Genomic DNA, 21539 nt, shown 5'->3' with positions numbered 1-21539 from the left:
TCAAAATTAATAATGACGGTTCCTTTAAAAATAAGAGGGAAAAAAATTTCAAAATTACTCAAAATTTCAAAGCTTTATACTCATCATTTTTCGTTAGATTTATTAGAGAATTTTTACCGAAGACTAGGATTGATCGATGAAGGAACCTATGGAAAAGTTTTTCGCGCTCGTAAAATCAATAATGCCAGAATTTATGCTTGCAAAAAGATCTTAATTGAATACAAATTGAATGAAAATTTTTCCACATCCTTAAGAGAAGTAAATTTATTGCTTTCGATAAACCATCCAAATATAATCTTTGTTAAAGAAGTTCGTTTTAGTCGCTCAATAAACAATATTTTTATAATTATGGAATATTGCGAGTATGATTTAAAATCAATTTTAAATTCAAAAGTTAATTTTTCAATTCCTCAAATTAAATTTATTATGAAACAACTTATTAGAGGATTGAAAATTTTACATGAAAACTGGATAATTCACCGTGATTTAAAAACCAGTAATATTTTATTAAATAATCGAGGAATAATTAAAATCTGCGATTTTGGATTAGCCAGAATACACAGTTTTAAAACTAATAATTTTACACAAGGAGTAGTAACACTATGGTATAGAGCTCCTGAAATTTTACTTGGGCAATTGTTTTATAAAACAGCAGTAGATGTTTGGTCAGTAGGATGTATTTTTGGAGAATTAATTTTAAATGATGTGTTATTTCCAGGTAAAACAGAGCTTGATCAACTCAGCAAAATTTTTAGTTTATTAGGTACTCCAACTACAGAAATTTGGATTGGTTTGCATCTATTACCGGCTTTTAAAAAAATCAAATTTCCAATTCAACCTTTTAACAATTTAGGGAAAAAATTTTCGTCAGTTTTAGATTTCAATGGTATTGATTTACTACAAAGGTTTCTTACTTACGATCCAGGAAAAAGGATAACTTTAGAATTTGCATTAAAGCATCCTTTCTTAAAGAATAAAAACTAATTTGATTTATTTTTTGGAATTATTAACAGAAAAATTTAATATTAAAGGAATTTTTTCAATAAAAAATTCAAAAAAAAAGAGGATAAATTTAAAAAAAAATTCGGAAATAACAACAACTGTCGAAAAAAAACATGCTCTAGCTAATAAAAAAAATGTGTTCCAATTATAGATCTTCGAGCCTTTTAAATTTGGAAAAATTATTTCAGAATTTTGAAAATTAAGAGCAACAAGATTTTTTTTTTTTTGAAAGTTTTTATTTTTTTCACTTTTTCTGAAATTAAAAAAAATTTTTTTTTCAACTAGATAATAAAAGCTTAAAATTTTTTTTATAGATAATTCTAAAAATGTTTGGATAATTAAATTTCTTAAAAAATTTCCAGTGGGAGAAATAATAAAATTTAAAAGAGTATCGGAAAGACTAACACTTTGATCGGAAAAAGTTTCTGTCCATTCAGGATCTTGTAAAAGAGCTTCTAATCGATTCCAATTTGGTTTTTTTGTTTCTGCATCGATCAAAAAATCTTCAAGAGAAGCTTGAAATTGAGGGGCTGAATTTGTCAATAATTTATTTATAATATAAGGGTAAATAACATCTGCAATTTTGAAATTTGGGTCAGCTGTCAGAGCTAATCCTTCCAAGGTGGCAATGGCTCGAAGATTATTTAAAAAATAAGGTGGTAAAATAAAAGGAAAATTAACGGTTAACCGAAAAATTTTTTCCGAAATATCTTGAAAAGTAAATTTGTCGAAGTTTGATAAAGATTTGTCGAAAGTTTCAAAAAATGCGTAGCTTATTTTTGAAATTTCTTTATCTAAATCATCACTTCTTATCAAAGCCATTCCGTTGAAATCCTTGGCCAGAGATTCGTATTCTCGATTAATCAGGTTCAAAATTGCGGATATTAAAGAATATCGAATGGTTTCAGGAATTTCTGAAACTAGACCAAAATCTAAATATGCTAATTTTCCATCTTTTGTTTTTATTAGGTTCCCTCCATGAGGATCACAATGAAGAAAACCTGTTTCTAAAAGTTGAACAAGGGAACAACGAACTCCTATTTCAATCAAGGAAACGTCTTCTTGCATAGCTTTGGCAGAATTTTTTACCAAACGGTCCCCTTCAATCCATTCCATTACTAGAACATGTTTGCTTGAATATTCCAAAAAAACACGAGGAATATATAACATTTCCATGTATCCATATAAAGATCTAAATTTAATCATATTGGAAGATTCTTTTCGATAATCTAATTCTTCAAATAAACGTTCAGCATATTCGTCAATAATCGCAACTAAATCAGTTCGAACTTTAAAAACTTTTTGAGTCATATCAGCTAAAAAACGAATCACAAAAATATCCAAAGCAATTAGTTCCAAAAGTCCTGGTCTTTGGACTTTAACAGCAACTTGAATCCCATCTAAGGTAGCTTTGTAAACTTGTCCTAAACTTGCAGCTGCAACGGGTTCGCTTGAAATATCGGAAAAAATTTTCTCAGGATTGGCACCCAATTCTTTTTTTATGAAATCAAAAGCTTCTTCTTTTGAAAAAAAAGGCATATCATCTTGGAGCCGTTGAAGTTCTTTAGACAACCGTTCATCGATAAGATCTGGTCTAGAAGCAAGAGCTTGAGCTAGTTTGATAAAAGCTGGACTTAGTTTTGCGATTGTTTCACGAAGTTGCTTTGCTCTATTATCCCATTTTTTTTTCCAAAATTTTTTTTTTTTTTGTTTTGATCGAAATTGGGAAATTTGATAAATATTAGTGATTCTACTAATTATAAAAAAATTGGAAAAAATATTGTCTTTTGAAAATTTAAGGAAAGAAAAAAAAGAAACAAATTTTTTATTATTTTCCGAAATAAATTTATTAAGGTTAGTTTCTAAATAAGTTTCATCTTTAATGTTTTGGTTTTTTGGATATTCAATATAATCTTTTAGTAATCCAATTGTTAGTTTTGAAATTTCAAGAAAAATTTGAGACAATCTGGACAAAATTTTTTCTGGTCTTAATCTATAGTAATTATTAATTTGGTTGGGTGAATAAGATTCTGGCAAACCTAATTTTTTAGAAAATCTTTCAGAAGAAGAAATTCCTAAAAATATCATCAGCCCCATTGACAATGATGAAAGAACAATTCTAAAAATTGTATCGATTCGTTCTAAATCTTTTTCTTTTTTGAATATAGTTTTGGAAAATTTTTTCCAAAATCCAGATCGATTAAAACTTTGAGAATTATTTTTTAGTTTATTTTCTTTTTTATAATCATAATCAAAAAAATTTTTAGTTTTTTCATTATCGTTTGGTAATAAATTCTGGCTTTTTGCAAAAGTTGGGGTAATTGTTGTTCCAATAATAAAAAAAGTCGCTAAAAATTTTTTTCGATTTAAACCATTTTTATTGAAAAAGACCGACGGTTCTTTTTCATAACAGGAAACAGGCTTTTTTTTATAAAAATTCTTTTTGGATTGGTAAAAAGAAATATAGCCTCGGTTTATTTTTTTATTTAAAAATTTTTTGGAAATTAAGTTCGAATAAAAGATGTTTATAAAAAAAATCTTTTGGTCTTGTAAATTTTTTTTAATAAAGTCAGATTTCATTTAATAAATTTTTTAATAAAAGTGTTTTTGGTTTACCAAAATTATCAAGAGAAATTTTGAAAAAAAAGGAGCCAAAAGAAAAATTTTTTAAGGGGTAAATTAGATAAAAAAAGACTTAATATAATTTATTAAAAAAAAATTCAAAGATGAAAAATTTTCTCCATCTTCTGAATAAATTTTTTCATCTTCGGTTGTCCAATATATTAAGCGTCGATTTGATCTCTCAATGGGCTTTCTAATACAAAAAAACCGTCCCCTTTTTCGAAAGTCAAAAAGCCCCTCAAACCAATTTGTATCTTTTTTTAAAACCGATGCCTTGCCTACTCCCCAAAAAGAAAATTTGGCCCTTGTAAAAGCAACATTCATTCGCCTACAATCTGATAAAAACCCAATTCCTCTTTCATTTCTAGCTCTAACGGTACTAAAAATTATTATATTTTTTTCTCTACCTTGAAAACCATCTACCGTATTAATTTGGCCTTTTAATTCACTACGTTTTAAAATATTGTTTTCTTGAATTTCCGAAACTTGTCCTTGATAACTCGAAATTATTCCAATTGATCTTAGATTCAAATTTGTAAATAAACAAATCAAAGATCGAAAAATAAACGAAATTATTCTAATTTCTTCAAGGTTACACCAAGAGTTTTTTTGTTTTTTGTGAAAATTATCCAATCCTTCTGAGGCATCAAAAAACAAAATTGGCCCAAAACACCTCAAAAAATGAAAGTTTTGAACTTTTTTTACCATTTGGGAATCATTTAATCCATTTTTATAAAATTTCCTTGAAACAAAAGAAGAAATTTGTGGATGCATTCTAAATTGGGTTTCTAGAAAATAAATTGGAAATTTTTTAAGTTGTAAGCGCTTAAATAGACTTCTTTCGTAATTCAAATCCAAAGAAGACTGTGAGAAAATTGTAGCCGGAAGTTGTTGAATATCCCCGATAAGAATTAAATTTTCACAAGTTTTTCTAACTGGCACCAAAGTAGACAATTCAATAGCTTGGGCAGCTTCATCTATTATCAACGTTTCTTTTTTTTTTACCTTATTCAAAAATGTATAAGATGCACATGCCAAAGTAGTATATATCAATTTAGATTTTTTAATTATTTGAATTCTAGAATCTTTTAAAATTTTAGAACAATCCCAAATTGAAAGACTATCATTATTTTCAGATGCCCAAATTAAAGCATAGCTATCTAAGGTTATATGATCAAAAAAGAATTTGTAATTTGGCCCCAAACGCAAAACTTCAAAAATTTCAAATTTAGCTTTTATTTTTTGCATTGGCAATCCATAAGTTATCCGAGCTGTATTTTCGTCGGTGGCAGTATTTGAAAAAGCACATACAATTATTCTTCTTGTCTTTTGGTTCATATAAAGAAACCTTTGTAAATTTTTCCAATTTTTTTCTTTGTTTAAATTAAACCTCCTTTTCTCTCCAAAAAAAGAAGATAATTTCCCTTTAAGTAAATCAAATTCTTTGGAAAGTATTTTTTTTAAAAATTTATTTTTTCGGGATAAAAATTTTCTCAAATTTAAATATATTATTCCTAAAATTGTTCGGGTTTTTCCTGTTCCTGGGGGGCCTTGGATTAAAGAAATTTTATTTATTAAAGTTGATAAAATTCCTTCCATTTGACTTGAATTAAAATGAACAGTAAAATGGGAATAAAAAAAAATTTCTTTCCTTGAGAGAGAAAAATTTTCATTTATTGATTTCTTTTTGGAAAAAAGGATTTTATTAATTCCCCAAGGAATTTGATTAAAATTATTCAAAACTTGAAAATCTTTATAAATGGATTTTAAACTAAATAAAGTACGAAAATTTGTTAAATTTATCCTTTGATTTTTTTTACCTGTATTTTCCCATATTTCAGGATCGGTTTCAATTAAAATTCTTTTTTTGAAATTAAAAATTTTTTTATAAATTAATCCAATTAGGGAATGACAAATTTTTTCTTTTTTTTCTGGTTTTTCAAAAAAAATGATAAAATCCCCTTCTCTAAAATTTTGGAATTTTTTTGAAACAATTTCTATTTCTAAAATAAATTTTTTATCTTTTATTATTTTGGAAACAATTTGACAATCGAATATTCCAGTTAATTCAGAATTTATTTTTGAAATTTGATTAAGCTGCGCTTTAGTTTCTTCGAAAAATAAAGATTCGATTTTTTTTTTATATTTTTTTAAAGACGAAACATTTACAGGAATTTTTTTAGCTTCATAATACTTTTTTTTATTAAAATTGGTAATTTTCCAAGATAATAGTTCTTTAATAATTTTTTTGGAAAAGCCGGTTGTTTGATTCATATATTAATCTCAAAAACTAAAAAAAATAGTTTGATGTTTATCTAAAAAAAATAAATATACTTAAAAAAAAATTTTAAATCTAAAATTTACTTAAATATATTGAAGTCTTGGATGTCTTAATTCGTCTACAATAATTTTGGAAAAGTCAGTTTCATCATAATCCAGACTTATTTCGGCTAAATAAGCTATTTGATACTTAGATTTAGAGTTTAGTCCGTGTGTCCCAACTCCTTGTCGTAAAATATTGGCTTCTTCACCTTGTTTCTGAGAAAATTGTAAAGCTTTTCGCATTTGGGGATCTAGAATCAAAAGTTTTACGTCTCCGTTAATCCACTTTTCCACCCCCAAAATTAACCTAGAATGGCCTTGGTGTTGAAGATACAAAGGAGCAATAAAACCAGAATGTTCATTAAAACCATTCAAATTTTCCTTTCTTTGTTTTTCACAACGAGTCTGGAAATATCTCCATATTATTTGGACCATAGTATTCAAATCACATTGTCGACTAGTAAAATCAAAATCGGCAACACAAGCTTTTATCCCACAAGACCTTAACATAGCGACAACTTCCGTTGCTCCAATCCATTTATTTGTATTAAATAAAGTATAATCGAGTTGCATTCCTCCAATTTGATCAAAGCCATTGAACCATGCATTTTCAATTTTTTTCTGTAAGTCCATTAAAGTAGGTATAGTTAAAATCCCTGTTGAATATAATTGATCTCGAACTTCAGAATCGCAATTTAGGTAGGAAGTCAACATCGATTGCATATTTCTATAGCCACAGTCCCAATTCATAGTTTGAGCATGAAAATCTAAAGGGGAACACACATATACTTGGAGAAGATCTCTTGGCCAGTAATTTTGATAAGATTTTAAAATCGCATTGCATATTTTTGGAATTACAATAGCATTGTAAATACTCATATTACTAATAGACAGTCTGTTTTTTAGAATATTCTAGACTTATTTTTTTAATTTTTAATAAAAAATTTAAAAGTTTTTGTTTATTAAAAAAGGATAAAAATAATTTTTAATTTTATAAAAATTTTTTTTTATAAAAAAAGATACCGAATATTTTGGCCACTTAAAAGTGTTATTGTCCATCTTCCACTAATTTATTAAAATTATACTTTAAAAACTAAAATGACAAAAGTTTTTGAAACTAATTTTCATTCTTTTAGTATATTTAAAAATCTTTTTAAAAAAAACGTTTCTCTTCAAACACTTTTTTTTATTTCTTTGTCTCATAATAAAAATTTTTCAGAAATTTTTAAAAAAATAAAAGAAAGATTTTTGAGAACGAAAAAATTCTTTAAATATCCTAGTAATAAATTTATTTACCAAAATTTTTTCAAAAACAAATTTGCTTTTTATAATGAAAATCTAGGAAAAAATTTTTATGAAAAAAAAAAAATTTTTTCTAACTTTTTTCAAATTCATAACTTTCCTTTTACCGATTTTCAGCACTTTTCTCAATTTTTAAAAAGGAATTTTAAAAAAAAAGAAAATGTTTTTTTTAAAAAAAAATTTTCTCATTTTTTAAAACATCAAAAACATTCCTTTTTTTTTTTAAAAAATTGTCCAAGGATTTTTGAGGAAAACCCTTGTTTCGAAAGCTCTGTTTTAAAAAAGAAAAAAAAAAATGAAAGGAAAAAAATCTCAAAAAATAAAGTAAAATTAATGTTTTTTAATAAAAATTTCGACATTGGAACTAAAAAAAACCTTAGAAAAAAAATAAGAATCTCAAAAAGATTCGAAAAAGTAATTCGGATATTTTTTTTTAGATTCAAAAATTTTGGATTCGAACTTTTCTTAGAAAAGGAAACTGAAATTAATATTTACTTAAATCGAATTATTAATCTTTTTATAAAAGCATTTGAAAGTAATGGGTTTTCAAAAAATAATTTAACTTTAAGAAAGTTTAATTATAAATTTTTGATCCACTGCAAAGAAAAAAACTATTCTTTAGAAGAAAATTTTCATAAAATTTTTTTAAAAAGGGATTTTTTTCCTCTAACCTCTGCCTTTTTTGAGCAAATTTTTTACTTTCCAGAAATTCTGTTTGTTCTTTTGGATAAAAAAATTTACCATAAAAGAAAATTTTCAAAAAAAAAAGTAAATAATAAGGGGAATTATAATGAAAAAAAAATTGAAAATCCTTTTCTTTTTTTTTTTAACAAAAAAAAAAATATTCCAAATAACTTCTTTTTTAAATTTTTCTTTAAAAATTTTGATTTTTTGGGAATAATCAAAAAAAAAGTCAATAATCGAAATCGGTTTGAATTTAAATTTGATACATCGTCTTTTCCGTTAACATGGTTTTTAACTTTTACATCGATTTCAGTCCTTTCACAAAAATTATTTTTTTTTTTTTTCAAAAGGTTATCTACACTCCAATTTCTTATTTGTTGGGCAACAGGTAATTTTTTTGTCATACAAAATTTTAAAAATTTTGGTTATGGATGGATGGTTCATTTTTTTTTTTTAAAAAAATATTTTCAAAAAAAGAACTATTTGAGAGTAAAAAAATTACTAAATGGGATATTTGAGAATGGAATTTTTTTTGATTTTATTTTTTTTAAAAAAAAAAAAATAAGGAGCTTAAATTGTTATCTAAAAAAAGAGAATAGAAATAACTTATTTTCTTTTTGTCTAAATTTGATTCAAAATTTTACGATTAAAAATTTCAATAATAATTTTGAATGGATATTTAAGAATCTTATTAAAAAAATCAACTCCATAAAAAATCCTTTTTTTTTTTATTTAGAACAAAAATTTTGTTTTACTTTTGCTTTGTCTTTTGGCTTTTTATCTCTTGGTTTAAAAAATGAAATATTTTTTCTTCTTACTATCATAGAAGGAATCAGGAACAAAAAGATAAAAAATTTATTTGAAATTTGTATGGTATTGTTTAGCTTCATTGGCACCAAATCCAAAAAAAGATATCTTTCTTTGGTTTTTAATTTTATTTCAACTTTTTCCATTCAAAAAAAAAAAAAAAAAGAGCGTTGTTTGAAAGTTTTCAATAACATCAATAAAAAATTAAACAAAAAAGAGAAAAACTCCCAATTAAACAACAAATCAATAAAGGAAATTTCAAAAACTTTTAAAGAAAAAAAAACTCGGATACAAGTTTGCATCAATGGCTTTGCTTTGATGTTTTTTGGAAATTTATCTCAATATCAGTTTCTTATTGATATTTTCTATCTTTTATTAATAAATCAAGAGTTAGAAATTCAAAAAATAATATTTAATTCTATGGGAGGTGGTTTTTTCTTAAAGCCACATAAAAACTTTTTGGAAATTTTCTTTCGATTTTCTTTTTGTAAAAATCTCAAATTGGTTAAAAATTCGATATTTTTATTGGGTATCAATACTATTGGGAAAAAAAACCAAAAAATATCAATATTTTTAAAACTTTTGATTGAATTTTATATCAGAGAGCGAAATGAATTTATTTCTCATTCAATAAAAAATTCCAAAAAAAAATTAAAATTTTTAAATTCCAACTTAAAAAATATTATATTAGTTTCAAGAATAGCCCAAGGCTTAAATTCTATTCCTGGGGGAGGGAAAAAAATTTCATTTTCAGTTTTTTCGGGAAAGATTAATTTTGATTTATTGATTTTGATATTTCCATTAATTTTATTGCCTCAAAATTCTGAACCTCAAGGATTTATAGTACTGTATCTAATAAATTATTTCTTGGGTCTTGAAAATTTAAATACTAGGAAGTGGATTTTAGATGAAAATTTTCGAATCAGAATCATTAATTTGAAAAAAGGAGGAGGAGAGAAAGAAAAAAAAATTCATGAAAAATTTATTTTTTCAAAACTTTTTTAATGTAAATTTTTTTAATTTTTTAAAAGAAATTTTTTTAAATATGAAAATTATTCAAGATAAATTAAATTTTTTTAAATTTTTTAATGGGTCTGAATTTTTTGCAAATAACAAAATTCGATTTTTTTTTTAAAAAAAAACCCAAAGGGTTGTCATTCAAAAAAAATTATAAAACCGCTTTAAAGATGTCTAATAAACCCTATTACGATGTCGTGGTAATTGGTGGCGGTCACGCAGGAATCGAATCTGCCCTTGCAAGTGCGAAACGAGGAGCTTTTACTCTTTTAATTACTCTTAATTTAGATAAAATTGGATGGCAGCCTTGTAATCCTTCTATTGGAGGACCTGCCAAATCTACTTTAGTCCATGAAATCGATGCTTTGGGAGGAGGGATGGGTAAAATTGCCGACAGGACTTTTTTACATAAACGCATTTTAAATAAATCAAAAGGCCCAGCTGTCTGGGCTCTGCGGGTTCAAACAGACAAAAAAGAATATTCAGAAGAGAATAAAAAAATGCTTGATAACTATCCTAACCTAACAATCCAAGAAGGGATGGTTTCGGATATTCTTATTAGTAAGAGTTTTAAATTAAAAGGAATAAAAACTTATTTTGGAGGAATTATTCGTTGTAAAACAGCAATAGTCACCACAGGAACTTTTTTGGGTGGCACAATTTGGATTGGTTCAAAGAAAATTTCTGCTGGGAGAGCTGGAGAAATGGCAAGTATTGGTTTAACTCAAACCCTTAGAAATCTTGAATTTAAAACCAGTCGTTTGAAAACGGGTACTCCCCCAAGAATTGATTCTCGTCACATTAATTTAGAAAAAATTGAAAAACAAAAAAGTGATGAAACCGAAAATTGGTTTAGTTTTGATCGAATGGAATGGAATTCCAGAAAAACTATGGATTGTTTTTTAACTCATACTACTTCGAGAACTTTTGCTTTGATTAGAAAAAATCTGCATCTATCTCCAAAATATGGAGGATTTATGAAAAGTACAGGACCCCGATATTGCCCTTCGATAGAAGATAAAATCGTAAGGTTTTTTGATAAAAAAGAACATCAAATATTTTTAGAACCAGAAGGTCGAATTTTAAACGAAATTTACGTTCAAGGAATTTCCACTGGCTTACCTGAAAATCTTCAAATCGAAATTATCAAAACAATTCCAGGTCTTGAAAATTCGAAAATGGTCCGGCCTGCTTATTCAGTAGATTATGATTATATATTTGCTTCACAACTTGATAAGAATTTAATGTCTAAAGTCGAAGGTTTATTCTTTGCGGGACAAATTTGTGGCACAACCGGTTATGAAGAGGCCGGAGCTCAGGGAATTTTAGCTGGTCTAAATGCTTCTCTTTTTTGTGAAAAAAAAAACATGATTTGCTTGTCACGGGAAGGATCTTTCATTGGAAATTTAATTGACGATCTTTGTACAAAACAATTAAAAGAGCCGTATAGAGTTTTAACTTCCCGATCGGAATTTCGTTTATTACTCCGCAGCGATAATGCAGATTTTCGGTTAACACCTCTTGGAAGAAAATATGGTCTGGTTAATGACAGAAAATGGAAAAAATTTAAGAATAAAATCCAAAGAATTGAAAACGAAAGTAGAAGGTTAAATAAAACTTTCATTAAAGTCAATTCTAAAATTTTAAAAATTTTAGAATCAGAAATAGGAAATATAGTAAAAAAAGAATCATCTCTTGCGAAATTAATCGGACGCCCGAATTTCGATTTTTTTCAACTAAACAATCTAGATTTACAAAATACTTCTTTAAATTATGAAGAAATACAAAGACTAGAAATAGAGATAAAATATTTAAATTACATAGAAAGACAGGAATTACAGATAAAAAATGTAGATAGAATCATGAATACACAAATAAAAAAAAACATTAACTTCATGAAAATTACTCAGCTTTCAAAAGAAGGGAGGGAAAAATTAACAAAAAGACGTCCTGTTGATTTGAGAGAAGCTTTAAAAATCGGAGGAATTAGTGCCTCCGATATACAAACATTATTTCTTTTCACTAGGCAATAAATTTTCTTTATTTCTAATTTTCCGACTAAAAAGGAACAAAAGAAATTCCAACATAATTTCGTAAAATAGAGGGAATTATTATGCCAGATTCTGTTTGAAAATTCTCTAAAATGCAACAAATTACTCTAGTTGTTGCACATAAAGTTGAATTCAGCATATGAGGGTAATTGTTTCCAGGATTTTTTTGTGAAGGTTTTACCTTTATATTTATTTTTTTTGATTGATAACTTGTACAATTCGAACAAGAAACAAGTTCTCGAAAGGTATTACTTTTAGGGAAAAACCCCAAAAGATCAATCTTTTTTGAAGCTGTATTATTTAAGGAATTTGAAGCGATGTTTAAAAATTTAAAAGGAATATTGATGGAAGAGTAAAAAAATTTTACATTTTCGAGCATTTCATTAAAAAAAACCCAAGATTCTAAATAATCTGAACTACATAATATAAATTGTTCTACTTTTTCAAATTGATGAACTCGAAATAAACCAGAAGTATCTTTTCCGTGGCTACCGCTTTCTTTTCTAAAACAAGAACTAAACCCGACATATTTTAGAGGAAATTTTCCATTTTCAATCGTCTCGTCTAAATGAAAAACAGAAATAGGTTGTTCCGAGGTGGCAATTAAAAATTTGTCTTCACCTTGGTTTAATCCATAAAGTTGTTCTTTAAAATCTTCTAATTGAGAGCATTTCGATAACAAATTTTTATTCATAAAAAATGGTGTTTGAAGGGCTATAAAATTTCTTTTTACTAAAAAATCTAAACCATAACGAATTAATGCATTATTTAAAAGTAAGCCAATTCCTTTTAAAAAATAACCTCTATTTCCAGAAGTTTTTATTCCTCTATCGTAATCCACAGCTCCAATCAATTTTAAAAGTTCGACATGGTTATATTTTATGACATATCTTTTAGATCGGGAAAAATTTTTTTGAATTTTCAAGCAAACTAATTTCGCATTTTTTCCGAGACTAACGCTCGTATGAATTAGATTGCCAATTAATGATGTAGTTTCTGTTTTTTTCTCCTGAAAAATTTGATAGATTTTTTCTAGACCTAAAATTTTTTTTTTTAAAAAAATCAATTTTGGAAAAAGAAATAATTTTTTAATATTTTGAAATTTACCAATCAAACGGGAAGTATGGTTCAAAAACTTTTTTGAAAAATCGAATTTATACTTAGTTTTTTTCCAATATATATCTAAAATTATCGATTGATCAATAACAGATTTATCTTTATTTCTTCTTTTTTGAGAACCTCGAAAAATATCAGGAAAAATGTTTTCTCCTAATCTAAAAGATTTTATTTCCATAATAATAACCAAAAAATGCCACAGCCCAAAATAAAAAATATAAAAAAATGCCAACAGACCAAAAAAAAACAAGAAAAAGAAGAGGGCATGTTTCCTGCGGACATGGTCGTATAGGAAAACACCGGAAGCACCCTGGAGGAAGAGGGAACGCAGGAGGACAGCACCATCATAAAATTTTATTTGATAAATTTCATTCTGGTTATTTTGGAAAAAAGGGAATGCGGCAATTTCATAAAAAAAAGCCTCAATCATTTTTCTCTTCGGTTAATCTAGATAAGATATCTTCGATGATTTCAAAAAAAATAGATATTAAAAATAGAGTATATCCTTTTTTCAATAAAGTTATTATTGAAAATGAGTTATTCAAAAAAAATATAATTTCGAGCTATGAAAAAAATTATTTACCTAGTCCATATCAAATTAATTTATCGCATTACGGTTTTTCCAAAGTTCTAGGAAAAGGAAAAAAGCCAATTTTTCCTTTTATTATTAAAGCGAAAAATTTTTCTACCACAGCAAAAAATAAAGTCATTAAATCAGGAGGAGCTGTTGTGGTAACAAATAATTGAAACAGAAAGTCTAAAAGTTTTTTTAACAAAATAAACTGATTGTTATGTATTTTTTTATATATAAAATAAAAATAGTAAAAATGAATACACTTAGTATTAAAAATTCCAAAGATAAAAGAAATCAAAATAGTCCTTGTTTTTTTGACTCTTCTTGTCTTCCCCAAAACAAGATTTTTTTCAAGAACCAAATAAGCAATAAAGTTTCAAGAATGAATAACTTTTTTAATGTAAAAATGATGGCAAAGCGAGTTGTTTTCGGAGAAGAAAGTCGAAAATCTTTAGTAAATGGAATAAATGCAGTTGCAGATGCTGTAAAAATTACTCTGGGTCCAAAAGGAAGAAACGTAGTACTAGAAAGACAGATGGGAAGCCCTCAAGTTATTAATGATGGAGTTACTATTGCTAGAGATATTGAACTTGAAAATCCTCTTGAAAACACTGGGGCCCGTTTACTTCAAGAAGTTGCTTCAAAGACCGATTTAAAAGCAGGGGATGGAACAACCACATCTACAGTATTAACCCAATCTATTGTTACCCAAGGAATTAAAGCAGTTACCTCTGGAGTAAATCCTCTTGCATTAAAAAGAGGAATTGAAAAAACTTCTAAATTTTTGGTAAAAGAAATTAAAAATTTAGCTAAACCATGCGACGGAATTGAAGATATTAGAAATATTGCAACTATTGCAGCAGGAGGCAATGAAGAAATTGGAAGAATAATTTCTACTGCATTTGAAAAAGTTGGAGAAAATGGAAGTACTACTGTAGAAGAGTCTCAATCATTACAAGATGAAGTTGATTTTACCGAAGGCATGGAATTGGATCGAGGATACATCTCGCCTTATTTCGTTAAAGATATGGAAAGACAAATTGCTGAACTAATTAATCCAAGAGTGGTAGTAACAGATAAAAAAATCACATCTGTTCAAGAATTGGTCCCTTTGTTAGAAATGGTTGTGAGATTAAAAGAACCAGTTTTAATTGTTGCCGAAGATATTACTAGCGAAGCTCTTTCTACTTTGGTTGTTAATAAAATGAGAGGAGTTCTTGATGTTTGTGCAATCAGGGCTCCTGGGTTTGGAGAAAGAAAAAAAGCATATTTGGAAGATATTGCTATTTTGACTGGGGCAACTTATTTAGCAGAAGAAGTTGGTCTTACTCTGGATAAAGTAACAAATGAACAACTTGGAAAAGCAAATAGAGTTGTAGTTGCCAAAGAAGCTTGTACAATAATTTCTTCTGAAGCAAATCAAGAAAAAGTTAATGCACGAATTGAAATAATTAAAAAACAAATTGAAAACACTGATTCAGAGTTTGATATAGAAAAAGGCGAAGAAAGAATAGCCCGATTGGGAGGAGGAATTGCTAGAATAAAAGTTGGGGCTGCAACAGAAACAGAACTTAAAGATAAAAAACTAAGATATGAAGATGCTATCAATTCAACAAAAGCTGCCATTGAAATGGGAGTTACTCCGGGAGGGGGCTCGACCTTCTTGCATTTAATAAAAAAAATACCTGAAATTCGTGATTCATTTGAAGATGAAGAAGAAAAATTAGGGGCTTCGATCGTAGAAAAAGCACTCGAAGCTCCAATTCTTCAAATTGCTAAAAATGCCGGCCAAGAAGGAGAAGTTGTTCTCGATAAATGCAGAAGAATGGAATTTGGAATGGGATTCAATGCTGCTAATAATTCATATGAAAATTTATATGAATCTGGTGTAATCGACGCGGCAAAAATCATCTGTTGGGGTTTAGAAAACTCATGTTCAATTGCAGCTATGGTTTTAACTACTGAAGCGCTTGTTGTCGAAATTCCTGAAAAAATTGTTCCAGCTGCAGGGGATGGAATGAATGATCTTCCTGGTGAAGATTACTATTAAAATCAACACGATGATTTTTATTAAATTTTTCTATATAAAAAATTAAAAATATTTATTCTTTACACTTTCCCTATCTTAATTAATGATGACAAAATATAAAAAGTTTTTGATTTTATTATCTGATAGATAAATTTAAGTCATAGTTACACTGAAATTTAAAAAAATACCAACCCGTTTTCCTGGTCTGAAATTTTTTTTTTTCTCCAATTAAAAATATGAAATTGGAGCAATCCGTTTCCTTTTTTAAAACCAAGAGTTTTAAAAAATTTTTTTTTGGAGAAAGATCCCAAGGTGTTAAACATATCGAATCCTAAGTCATAAATAATTTGCAAAAGTTTTTTGAAACAAATTTTTAGTGAAATTTTAAAAAAACCAAAATACCAATAAGAAATAAATAAAAATAATTTTTTTTTTTTTTCGATTATCTTGTTTGGGAGAGAGTAAAAAGATGAAATTTTTAGGTTTTTTTTTTTCCGAAAAGAAAAAAAAATAACATAAAACACTCCTTGAACAGTTCTAAACCAATGCAAAAAATCTTCTTTCCGAAAACAAATATATGTGTTAAGATTTATTAATTTTTTTCGGATACCAAAGTAAAAAGAAAACTTTTTTTTTTTTTTTTTTTTAAAAAGTTGGATTTTATTTGGAAAAATTCTTTTTAAATTTAAAAGACAGGGAGATTTTAAAAATCCTAAATCGAATAATTTTACGATATTCAAAGGATAATGATAATAACGACAGGTAATAAATGATTCCAAAAAAGTTACTGAAGTGGTGTAAACAGCTTGAACAATTCCTATCGAGTTTAATTTTCTAGTTATTTCTTTAATTAACACAGAAACGAGTTTTCTTGATCTAATTTTTTTTTGCAAACAAAGATAATTAATTTCAGAGCAACTAATAATGTAGTTTTTTAAAACAATCAATTTAGGTAAGGAGGTAATTAATCCAATTAATTTATTCCCTCTTTTAAAACTGAGGCCAGATATAAAAAAAGAATTCCAGTTTGGAGCTTTCAGATTAAAATTTAAAAATTCGTGAATATAATTAAAACGAAAAAGAGATTCATTATCTTCTATATAATTTGCTTCTAAAAAAGAAAAAACTCCATGAAGAATGTGGAGGTTGGACAAATTTAGATTTTTCCAACAAATTTCAAAAGGAAAAAAATTTGGATTCTTGGGAATATTTTTTAAAAACACCTTTTTTTTTCGCATGTATAGAAAAATTAAATTGTAAAATTAAATTGATTTAGTTTTTTAAAAACTTTTTTTTTGTGTTTTTTTTCAAAAAAAATTTTTATGTTCTCATTTGACAAACTTGGAATTTCGAAAGAATTATGTCGGATTTGCAAAGCAAATAATTTTTTTATTCCGACTAAAATCCAAGCAAAAGTAATACCCCATGCTTTGAATGGCCGGGACATTATAGGTTATGCTCAAACTGGATCTGGTAAAACCATTGCTTACTTGTTGCCAATAATCCAAAATTTGGTAAAAAAAAAAACAGCCTTTTTTTCCATCATACTGGTTCCTTCTAGGGAATTGGCTTTTCAAATTGCCAGTTATTTCGAAGCTTTTGGGAATATTTTTGGAATTAAAATTGTTGTTCTTGTGGGAGGATTAGAAAACTTTTCCCAAAAAGCTTTATTATCTTTAAACCCTCATATTTTGATCTGCACTCCTGGTAGATTGATTGAACATTTAGAAAAATTTCTCAAAAATAAAATAAAAAAATTAGAAATACTTGTAATAGATGAAGCAGATAGATTATTTCAATTAGATTTTAAAAAAGAATTCTCAATAATTTTTAGTGAGTTGCCAAAAAATAAACAATCATTATTTTTTTCAGCAACAATGTCTTTGAATTTAGAAAATTTACAAAAAAATAACATGAAAAACCCTGTTAAAATTCAAATCAATAGAAAATATAAAGTCGTAAAAACATTACAGCAAAATTATATTTTTATTCCGCAAAAATTAAAAGATTGTTATTTTATTTATCTTTGCAATGAATTTAATGGAAGTTCTATTCTTGTTTTTGTGGATACTCAAAAGTGTGCTGAAAAGAAAACACTTTTAGCCAAATTTTTGGGTTTTAATGCAGAATATTTGCACGGCGGAATGAATCAAAATAAACGTTTGGAAATTTTGCAAAAATTCCGTTTTGGAAAAATAAAAATTTTAATTGCAACTGACCTGGCTTCCAGAGGCCTTGATATTCCTAATGTTGATTTGGTATTAAATTACGATCTTCCACATCTTGCAAAAGAATACCTTCATCGTGTGGGGCGGACTGCAAGGGCGGGAAAATCCGGTCGAACCATTAATATAGTTACACAATATGATATTCATTTATGCCAAAAAATAGAAACTTTAGTTCAACAAAAATTTATTTTATTAAATTTTAAGCTTGCTCACGTTTTGATTTTAGAACAAACTGTAGATAAAATGAAACAAAAAGTTAATTTTTTAATCAGTTCGTTTAAAAAAAATTAAGAAAAAAGCCTATTACGTAGGCAAACAGAATTTTTTTCCTTTTTTTATGATCCCCCATCCAATTAATCTCCAATGTTTTTCAATTCTTCGACTTAAAGCAATTCTGTCCCCTAGATTACAACAAATTGGATTTGTTAGACAAATTTCAATGATATTTTCTTTTTTTTTTAAAACTTTACCTCCTGCGCTGGAATTTCCTATATTTATCATTAAAATTTCATTTAATTGAATTAAATGGATACTTTGATTACTTTTGGAAATTCCAAGTAAACGTTTAAAAAGTTTATAAAAGACAAATATGTTTACAAAGACACCCGGAAGGGAATTTTTGTGACCTAAAATTTGTCCAGATAATCTGTCACCTTGAGTCAAAGTGGGGTCAATTTTTGTTCCAATTCCAATTAATCCACCAGGTATAGCATACTTTAAAGGGTTTTTTTCCGCACTAAGAGAACAAATAAGAGTTTTTATGGGTTGACAAATTATTTCTCCTTTTTTAGTTTTAGTAGTTATTCCTGGTCTTATTTCAATTTTTTCTCCTATACATAAAATTCCTTTAATTATTGTTCCTCCTAATACTCCTCCTTGAAGAAAATCGATTTTACAACCTGGTTTGTTAATATCAAATGACCTTACAATTAATAAAAATGGAGATTTTCTAAAAAATCTAGAAGGAAAAGTTATTAGTCTAACTAAAAATTCCATAAGAATTTCAATATTAACTTTTCTTTGTGCAGATATTGGAATAATTACAGAATTTTCCAAATAAGATTTTTGGATAAATTTTTTAATTTCTTGGTAATTTAAAAGAGCTTTTGCTTTTGAAACTAAATCTACTTTATTTTGTAAAATCAAAATATTTTTCAGATTCATTATTTTGACTGCAGCAAGGTGCTCTGATGTCTGTGGTTGTGGGCAAGTTTCGTTTACACCGATAATCAATAAAGCACCATCCATGATTGATGTGCCATTCAGCATTGTGGCCATAAGAATTTCATGTCCAGGACAATCTATGAAACTGAAATGTTTTAGAAGAATCATATCGCTATGACATTGGTCACAAAAAGGGGTTGATTTTCTTTTCGAACCGGTGGATTTAAAACAACCTGGACCCGGACAATGAACGTTTTTGCATTTATAAATTTTTGAATTTGCATAGCCTAATTTAATAGTTATGTTCCTTTCAAGCTCATTTTTGAAACGAACAGTTTGAACTCCAGTTAAAGCTTTAACTAAGGTTGATTTTCCATGAGCAACATGCCCAATTGTGCCTAAATTCATAATTGCTTGATGAATAATAGCTTTTTTAAACATAAGAAAAAAAGGAAAACTAAAAGAGGTTTAAAAGACAAGATGTCTAACTTAAAATAAAAAATTTCTTATAATATGAAAAAAAAGCAAAATAATAAATTCGCAATCGTTTAAATTGTTAATAAAGGTTTCTAATATCATCAAAATATTTATTTTGAATTGCTTCAATAATTGTTATACGTTTAACCGGATTGAGTCTTAAGAAGGATTGAAGAAATTCAAGACTTTCTTTGTCTATTTTAGGAAAAATTATTTCCAAATTTTTAGGAGACCATTGAGGAAATTCATGCCAATCTTTAAAACATTTAACCCCTGGCCAAGTATCTTCTGTTGGGGTCCCGAGTATCCTAAAAATCGCTAATAATTGTTCGATCTCACTTTCTCCACAAAAAATCGGCCTTCCACTTAGAATTTCAGCGAAAATACATCCAACGGACCATATATCTATGGGAGTGGAATACGATCTTGCTCCTAAAAGTATTTCGGGGGCCCTATACCATAAAGTTACTACTTCATGTGTATATTTTCCAAGAGGAATGCTAAAATTACGACTTAATCCAAAATCGGCAATTTTAATTTTTCTCTTGTTTTCAACAAGTAAATTCTGTGGTTTTAAATCGCGATGCATGATTCCATTATTATGACAGTGTCTAAGTCCAAGTAGAAGTTGGTAACAAAATTCTTTTGCGATTTCTTTATCTAACCCTTTTCCTTTCCCTTTTGAACTTACCATAAAATTTTTCAAATCACAATCTAAAAATTGAAAAATTATATAAAGAATGGATTTTCCTGATTTGGTCCGAGCTGATACAACATCTAAAAGTTTGACAACAAATTCACATTCAGAAATCGATTTTAAAATAGAAATTTCCCTCAATGTTGTTGGAGGAACTCCTTCCTCTTCACTCGTTGTAAGAGCTCTTTTTAAAGCAACTAGTTGTCCTGTCCTAATATCTTGACCTTTATAGACTTTTCCATAAGCTCCTTGTCCTAAAATTTCCGTCCTTCGATAATTTTCCATCCGTTTTAAAAAAAAAAATGAAACAGATAAACTTTAAATTACCAAAAAAACTCACATTTACAAGAATTAAAGAGCAAATCTTTTTCATTTAAATGTAGAATTCCATCTTTTAAAGTTATTCGCCATTTTGTGTTTCTACGATAGACTTTCTCTGTAATAGCAAGAATAAAATTTTTAGGTATTTTTTCTTCAACTCCACCGATTTCATTACTTTCTAATTCTTCATCTAATTCAGAGCCTAACGAATCAATAAGATTTGAAAAATTTTGGTCTTTTTCCTCTTGGAAATTTTTTTTTTCCGCTAAGGTGGAATTTTTTTTGGGGTCAAAAAAAAAATCTAAATTCTCTTCTAAAAATGACCCATATTTATTGAACCAATTTTTTTCGTACTTAAAAATGTTAATGGGTGAAGAAAAAAATTTTTCCAATGGTGTTTTTTTTTTTCTTTTTATTTTGGCTTTCATAGACTGAGAAGGAAATACTCCTTCGTTAATCATCTGGGATATGAGGCAATTCCACACCCAAGATTTAAACCCCGAAATTTTCTCAATATTTACTGTTGAAAATTGAAAAAAATCCCAACTTAAATTACAAACCAGGGGAAAATTTATGACAGATAAAGGGTAAATTGGCCGTTCTATTTTTTTTGGAAATTCATTAAATTTCGTACTTGTTTCTTGAATTTTCAACCAAGAACTTTCTAAAGAATAAAAAAGACAATTAATTCGTGCTTGCCATCTTGATTTCAATTCATTTGGAATATCAAAACGAGAAAATTTTTTTTTTTTTGATTTTTCAAGATGTTTTCGAAGTGATTCTACAGTTACATTGATGACATGGGAATAAACCTCATTGACTATTGACCTTGAAGAAGATTTATTCATGGCTTTATTTTAATTTATGAACTATCTTCTACAAAAACTTATTAAAAAACTATTATTTTAAAAAAATTAAGAAAATTTTATGTTTAATTTTCCTTTTTTTCGATTTTTTAAGTATTTGACACATTCTAATTAAAATAGGGAGGAAAATTTTTTCTTCGAATATAATTTTTTTTAAAATTTTATATTGAGGGAAAAAAATTCAAGAGATAAAAATTTTGTTAAAGAAACCTTTTTTAAAAAAAAAATTAAGATTTTTTTTAAAATTCTAAATTCAAAAA

At 27.2% G+C, this 21539-nt stretch overlaps 14 protein-coding genes across 14 annotated transcripts; 6 read left to right on the top strand and 8 right to left on the bottom strand.

Moving 5' to 3' along the window:
- Nucleotides 1-12: 12 nt before the first annotated feature.
- Nucleotides 13-984, top strand: HAN_3g405 (cdc2; the record flags this gene model as incomplete). Its single annotated transcript, XM_001712488.1, has 1 exon — nt 13-984. The coding sequence occupies one exon, from the start codon at nt 13-15 to the stop codon at nt 982-984; it is 972 nt and encodes a 323-aa protein (XP_001712540.1).
- Nucleotides 985-990: 6 nt separating this feature from the next.
- Nucleotides 991-3582, bottom strand: HAN_3g404 (kin(ABC1); the record flags this gene model as incomplete). The annotated part of the gene is made up of 1 exon (XM_001712487.1): nt 991-3582. One exon carries the CDS (start codon nt 3580-3582, stop codon nt 991-993), a length of 2592 nt encoding a protein of 863 aa, XP_001712539.1.
- A 99-nt stretch (nt 3583-3681) lies between these two features.
- HAN_3g403 (sen1) lies at nt 3682-5898 on the bottom strand (the record flags this gene model as incomplete). The annotated part of the gene is made up of 1 exon (XM_001712486.1): nt 3682-5898. The coding sequence occupies one exon, from the start codon at nt 5896-5898 to the stop codon at nt 3682-3684; it is 2217 nt and encodes a 738-aa protein (XP_001712538.1).
- A 90-nt stretch (nt 5899-5988) lies between these two features.
- On the bottom strand, nt 5989-6825 carry HAN_3g402 (hypothetical protein; the record flags this gene model as incomplete). The annotated part of the gene is made up of 1 exon (XM_001712485.1): nt 5989-6825. The coding sequence occupies one exon, from the start codon at nt 6823-6825 to the stop codon at nt 5989-5991; it is 837 nt and encodes a 278-aa protein (XP_001712537.1).
- Nucleotides 6826-7044: 219 nt separating this feature from the next.
- HAN_3g401 (hypothetical protein) lies at nt 7045-9744 on the top strand (the record flags this gene model as incomplete). Its single annotated transcript, XM_001712484.1, has 1 exon — nt 7045-9744. The coding sequence occupies one exon, from the start codon at nt 7045-7047 to the stop codon at nt 9742-9744; it is 2700 nt and encodes an 899-aa protein (XP_001712536.1).
- Nucleotides 9745-9827: 83 nt separating this feature from the next.
- On the top strand, nt 9828-11789 carry HAN_3g400 (gidA; the record flags this gene model as incomplete). Its single annotated transcript, XM_001712483.1, has 1 exon — nt 9828-11789. The coding sequence occupies one exon, from the start codon at nt 9828-9830 to the stop codon at nt 11787-11789; it is 1962 nt and encodes a 653-aa protein (XP_001712535.1).
- Nucleotides 11790-11814: 25 nt separating this feature from the next.
- Nucleotides 11815-13101, bottom strand: HAN_3g399 (sys1; the record flags this gene model as incomplete). The annotated part of the gene is made up of 1 exon (XM_001712482.1): nt 11815-13101. One exon carries the CDS (start codon nt 13099-13101, stop codon nt 11815-11817), a length of 1287 nt encoding a protein of 428 aa, XP_001712534.1.
- A 47-nt stretch (nt 13102-13148) lies between these two features.
- HAN_3g398 (rpl27A) lies at nt 13149-13670 on the top strand (the record flags this gene model as incomplete). The annotated part of the gene is made up of 1 exon (XM_001712481.1): nt 13149-13670. The coding sequence occupies one exon, from the start codon at nt 13149-13151 to the stop codon at nt 13668-13670; it is 522 nt and encodes a 173-aa protein (XP_001712533.1).
- A 44-nt stretch (nt 13671-13714) lies between these two features.
- HAN_3g397 (cpn60) lies at nt 13715-15547 on the top strand (the record flags this gene model as incomplete). The annotated part of the gene is made up of 1 exon (XM_001712480.1): nt 13715-15547. The coding sequence occupies one exon, from the start codon at nt 13715-13717 to the stop codon at nt 15545-15547; it is 1833 nt and encodes a 610-aa protein (XP_001712532.1).
- Nucleotides 15548-15702: 155 nt separating this feature from the next.
- Nucleotides 15703-16764, bottom strand: HAN_3g396 (nmt1; the record flags this gene model as incomplete). Its single annotated transcript, XM_001712479.1, has 1 exon — nt 15703-16764. The coding sequence occupies one exon, from the start codon at nt 16762-16764 to the stop codon at nt 15703-15705; it is 1062 nt and encodes a 353-aa protein (XP_001712531.1).
- An 84-nt stretch (nt 16765-16848) lies between these two features.
- On the top strand, nt 16849-18045 carry HAN_3g395 (rrp3; the record flags this gene model as incomplete). Its single annotated transcript, XM_001712478.1, has 1 exon — nt 16849-18045. The coding sequence occupies one exon, from the start codon at nt 16849-16851 to the stop codon at nt 18043-18045; it is 1197 nt and encodes a 398-aa protein (XP_001712530.1).
- Nucleotides 18046-18057: 12 nt separating this feature from the next.
- On the bottom strand, nt 18058-19359 carry HAN_3g394 (eif2G; the record flags this gene model as incomplete). Its single annotated transcript, XM_001712477.1, has 1 exon — nt 18058-19359. One exon carries the CDS (start codon nt 19357-19359, stop codon nt 18058-18060), a length of 1302 nt encoding a protein of 433 aa, XP_001712529.1.
- Nucleotides 19360-19474: 115 nt separating this feature from the next.
- HAN_3g393 (kin(cdc2)) lies at nt 19475-20377 on the bottom strand (the record flags this gene model as incomplete). Its single annotated transcript, XM_001712476.1, has 1 exon — nt 19475-20377. The coding sequence occupies one exon, from the start codon at nt 20375-20377 to the stop codon at nt 19475-19477; it is 903 nt and encodes a 300-aa protein (XP_001712528.1).
- Nucleotides 20378-20415: 38 nt separating this feature from the next.
- Nucleotides 20416-21261, bottom strand: HAN_3g392 (hypothetical protein; the record flags this gene model as incomplete). The annotated part of the gene is made up of 1 exon (XM_001712475.1): nt 20416-21261. The coding sequence occupies one exon, from the start codon at nt 21259-21261 to the stop codon at nt 20416-20418; it is 846 nt and encodes a 281-aa protein (XP_001712527.1).
- Nucleotides 21262-21539: the final 278 nt, after the last annotated feature.

Source organism: Hemiselmis andersenii, chromosome 3, assembly GCF_000018645.1.
Source record: "Hemiselmis andersenii chromosome 3, complete sequence; nucleomorph".
NCBI lineage: Eukaryota > Cryptophyceae > Cryptomonadales > Hemiselmidaceae > Hemiselmis > Hemiselmis andersenii.
Note: the sequence above shows the minus strand (reverse complement) of the source record. Positions and strands in the feature narration are given on the sequence as shown.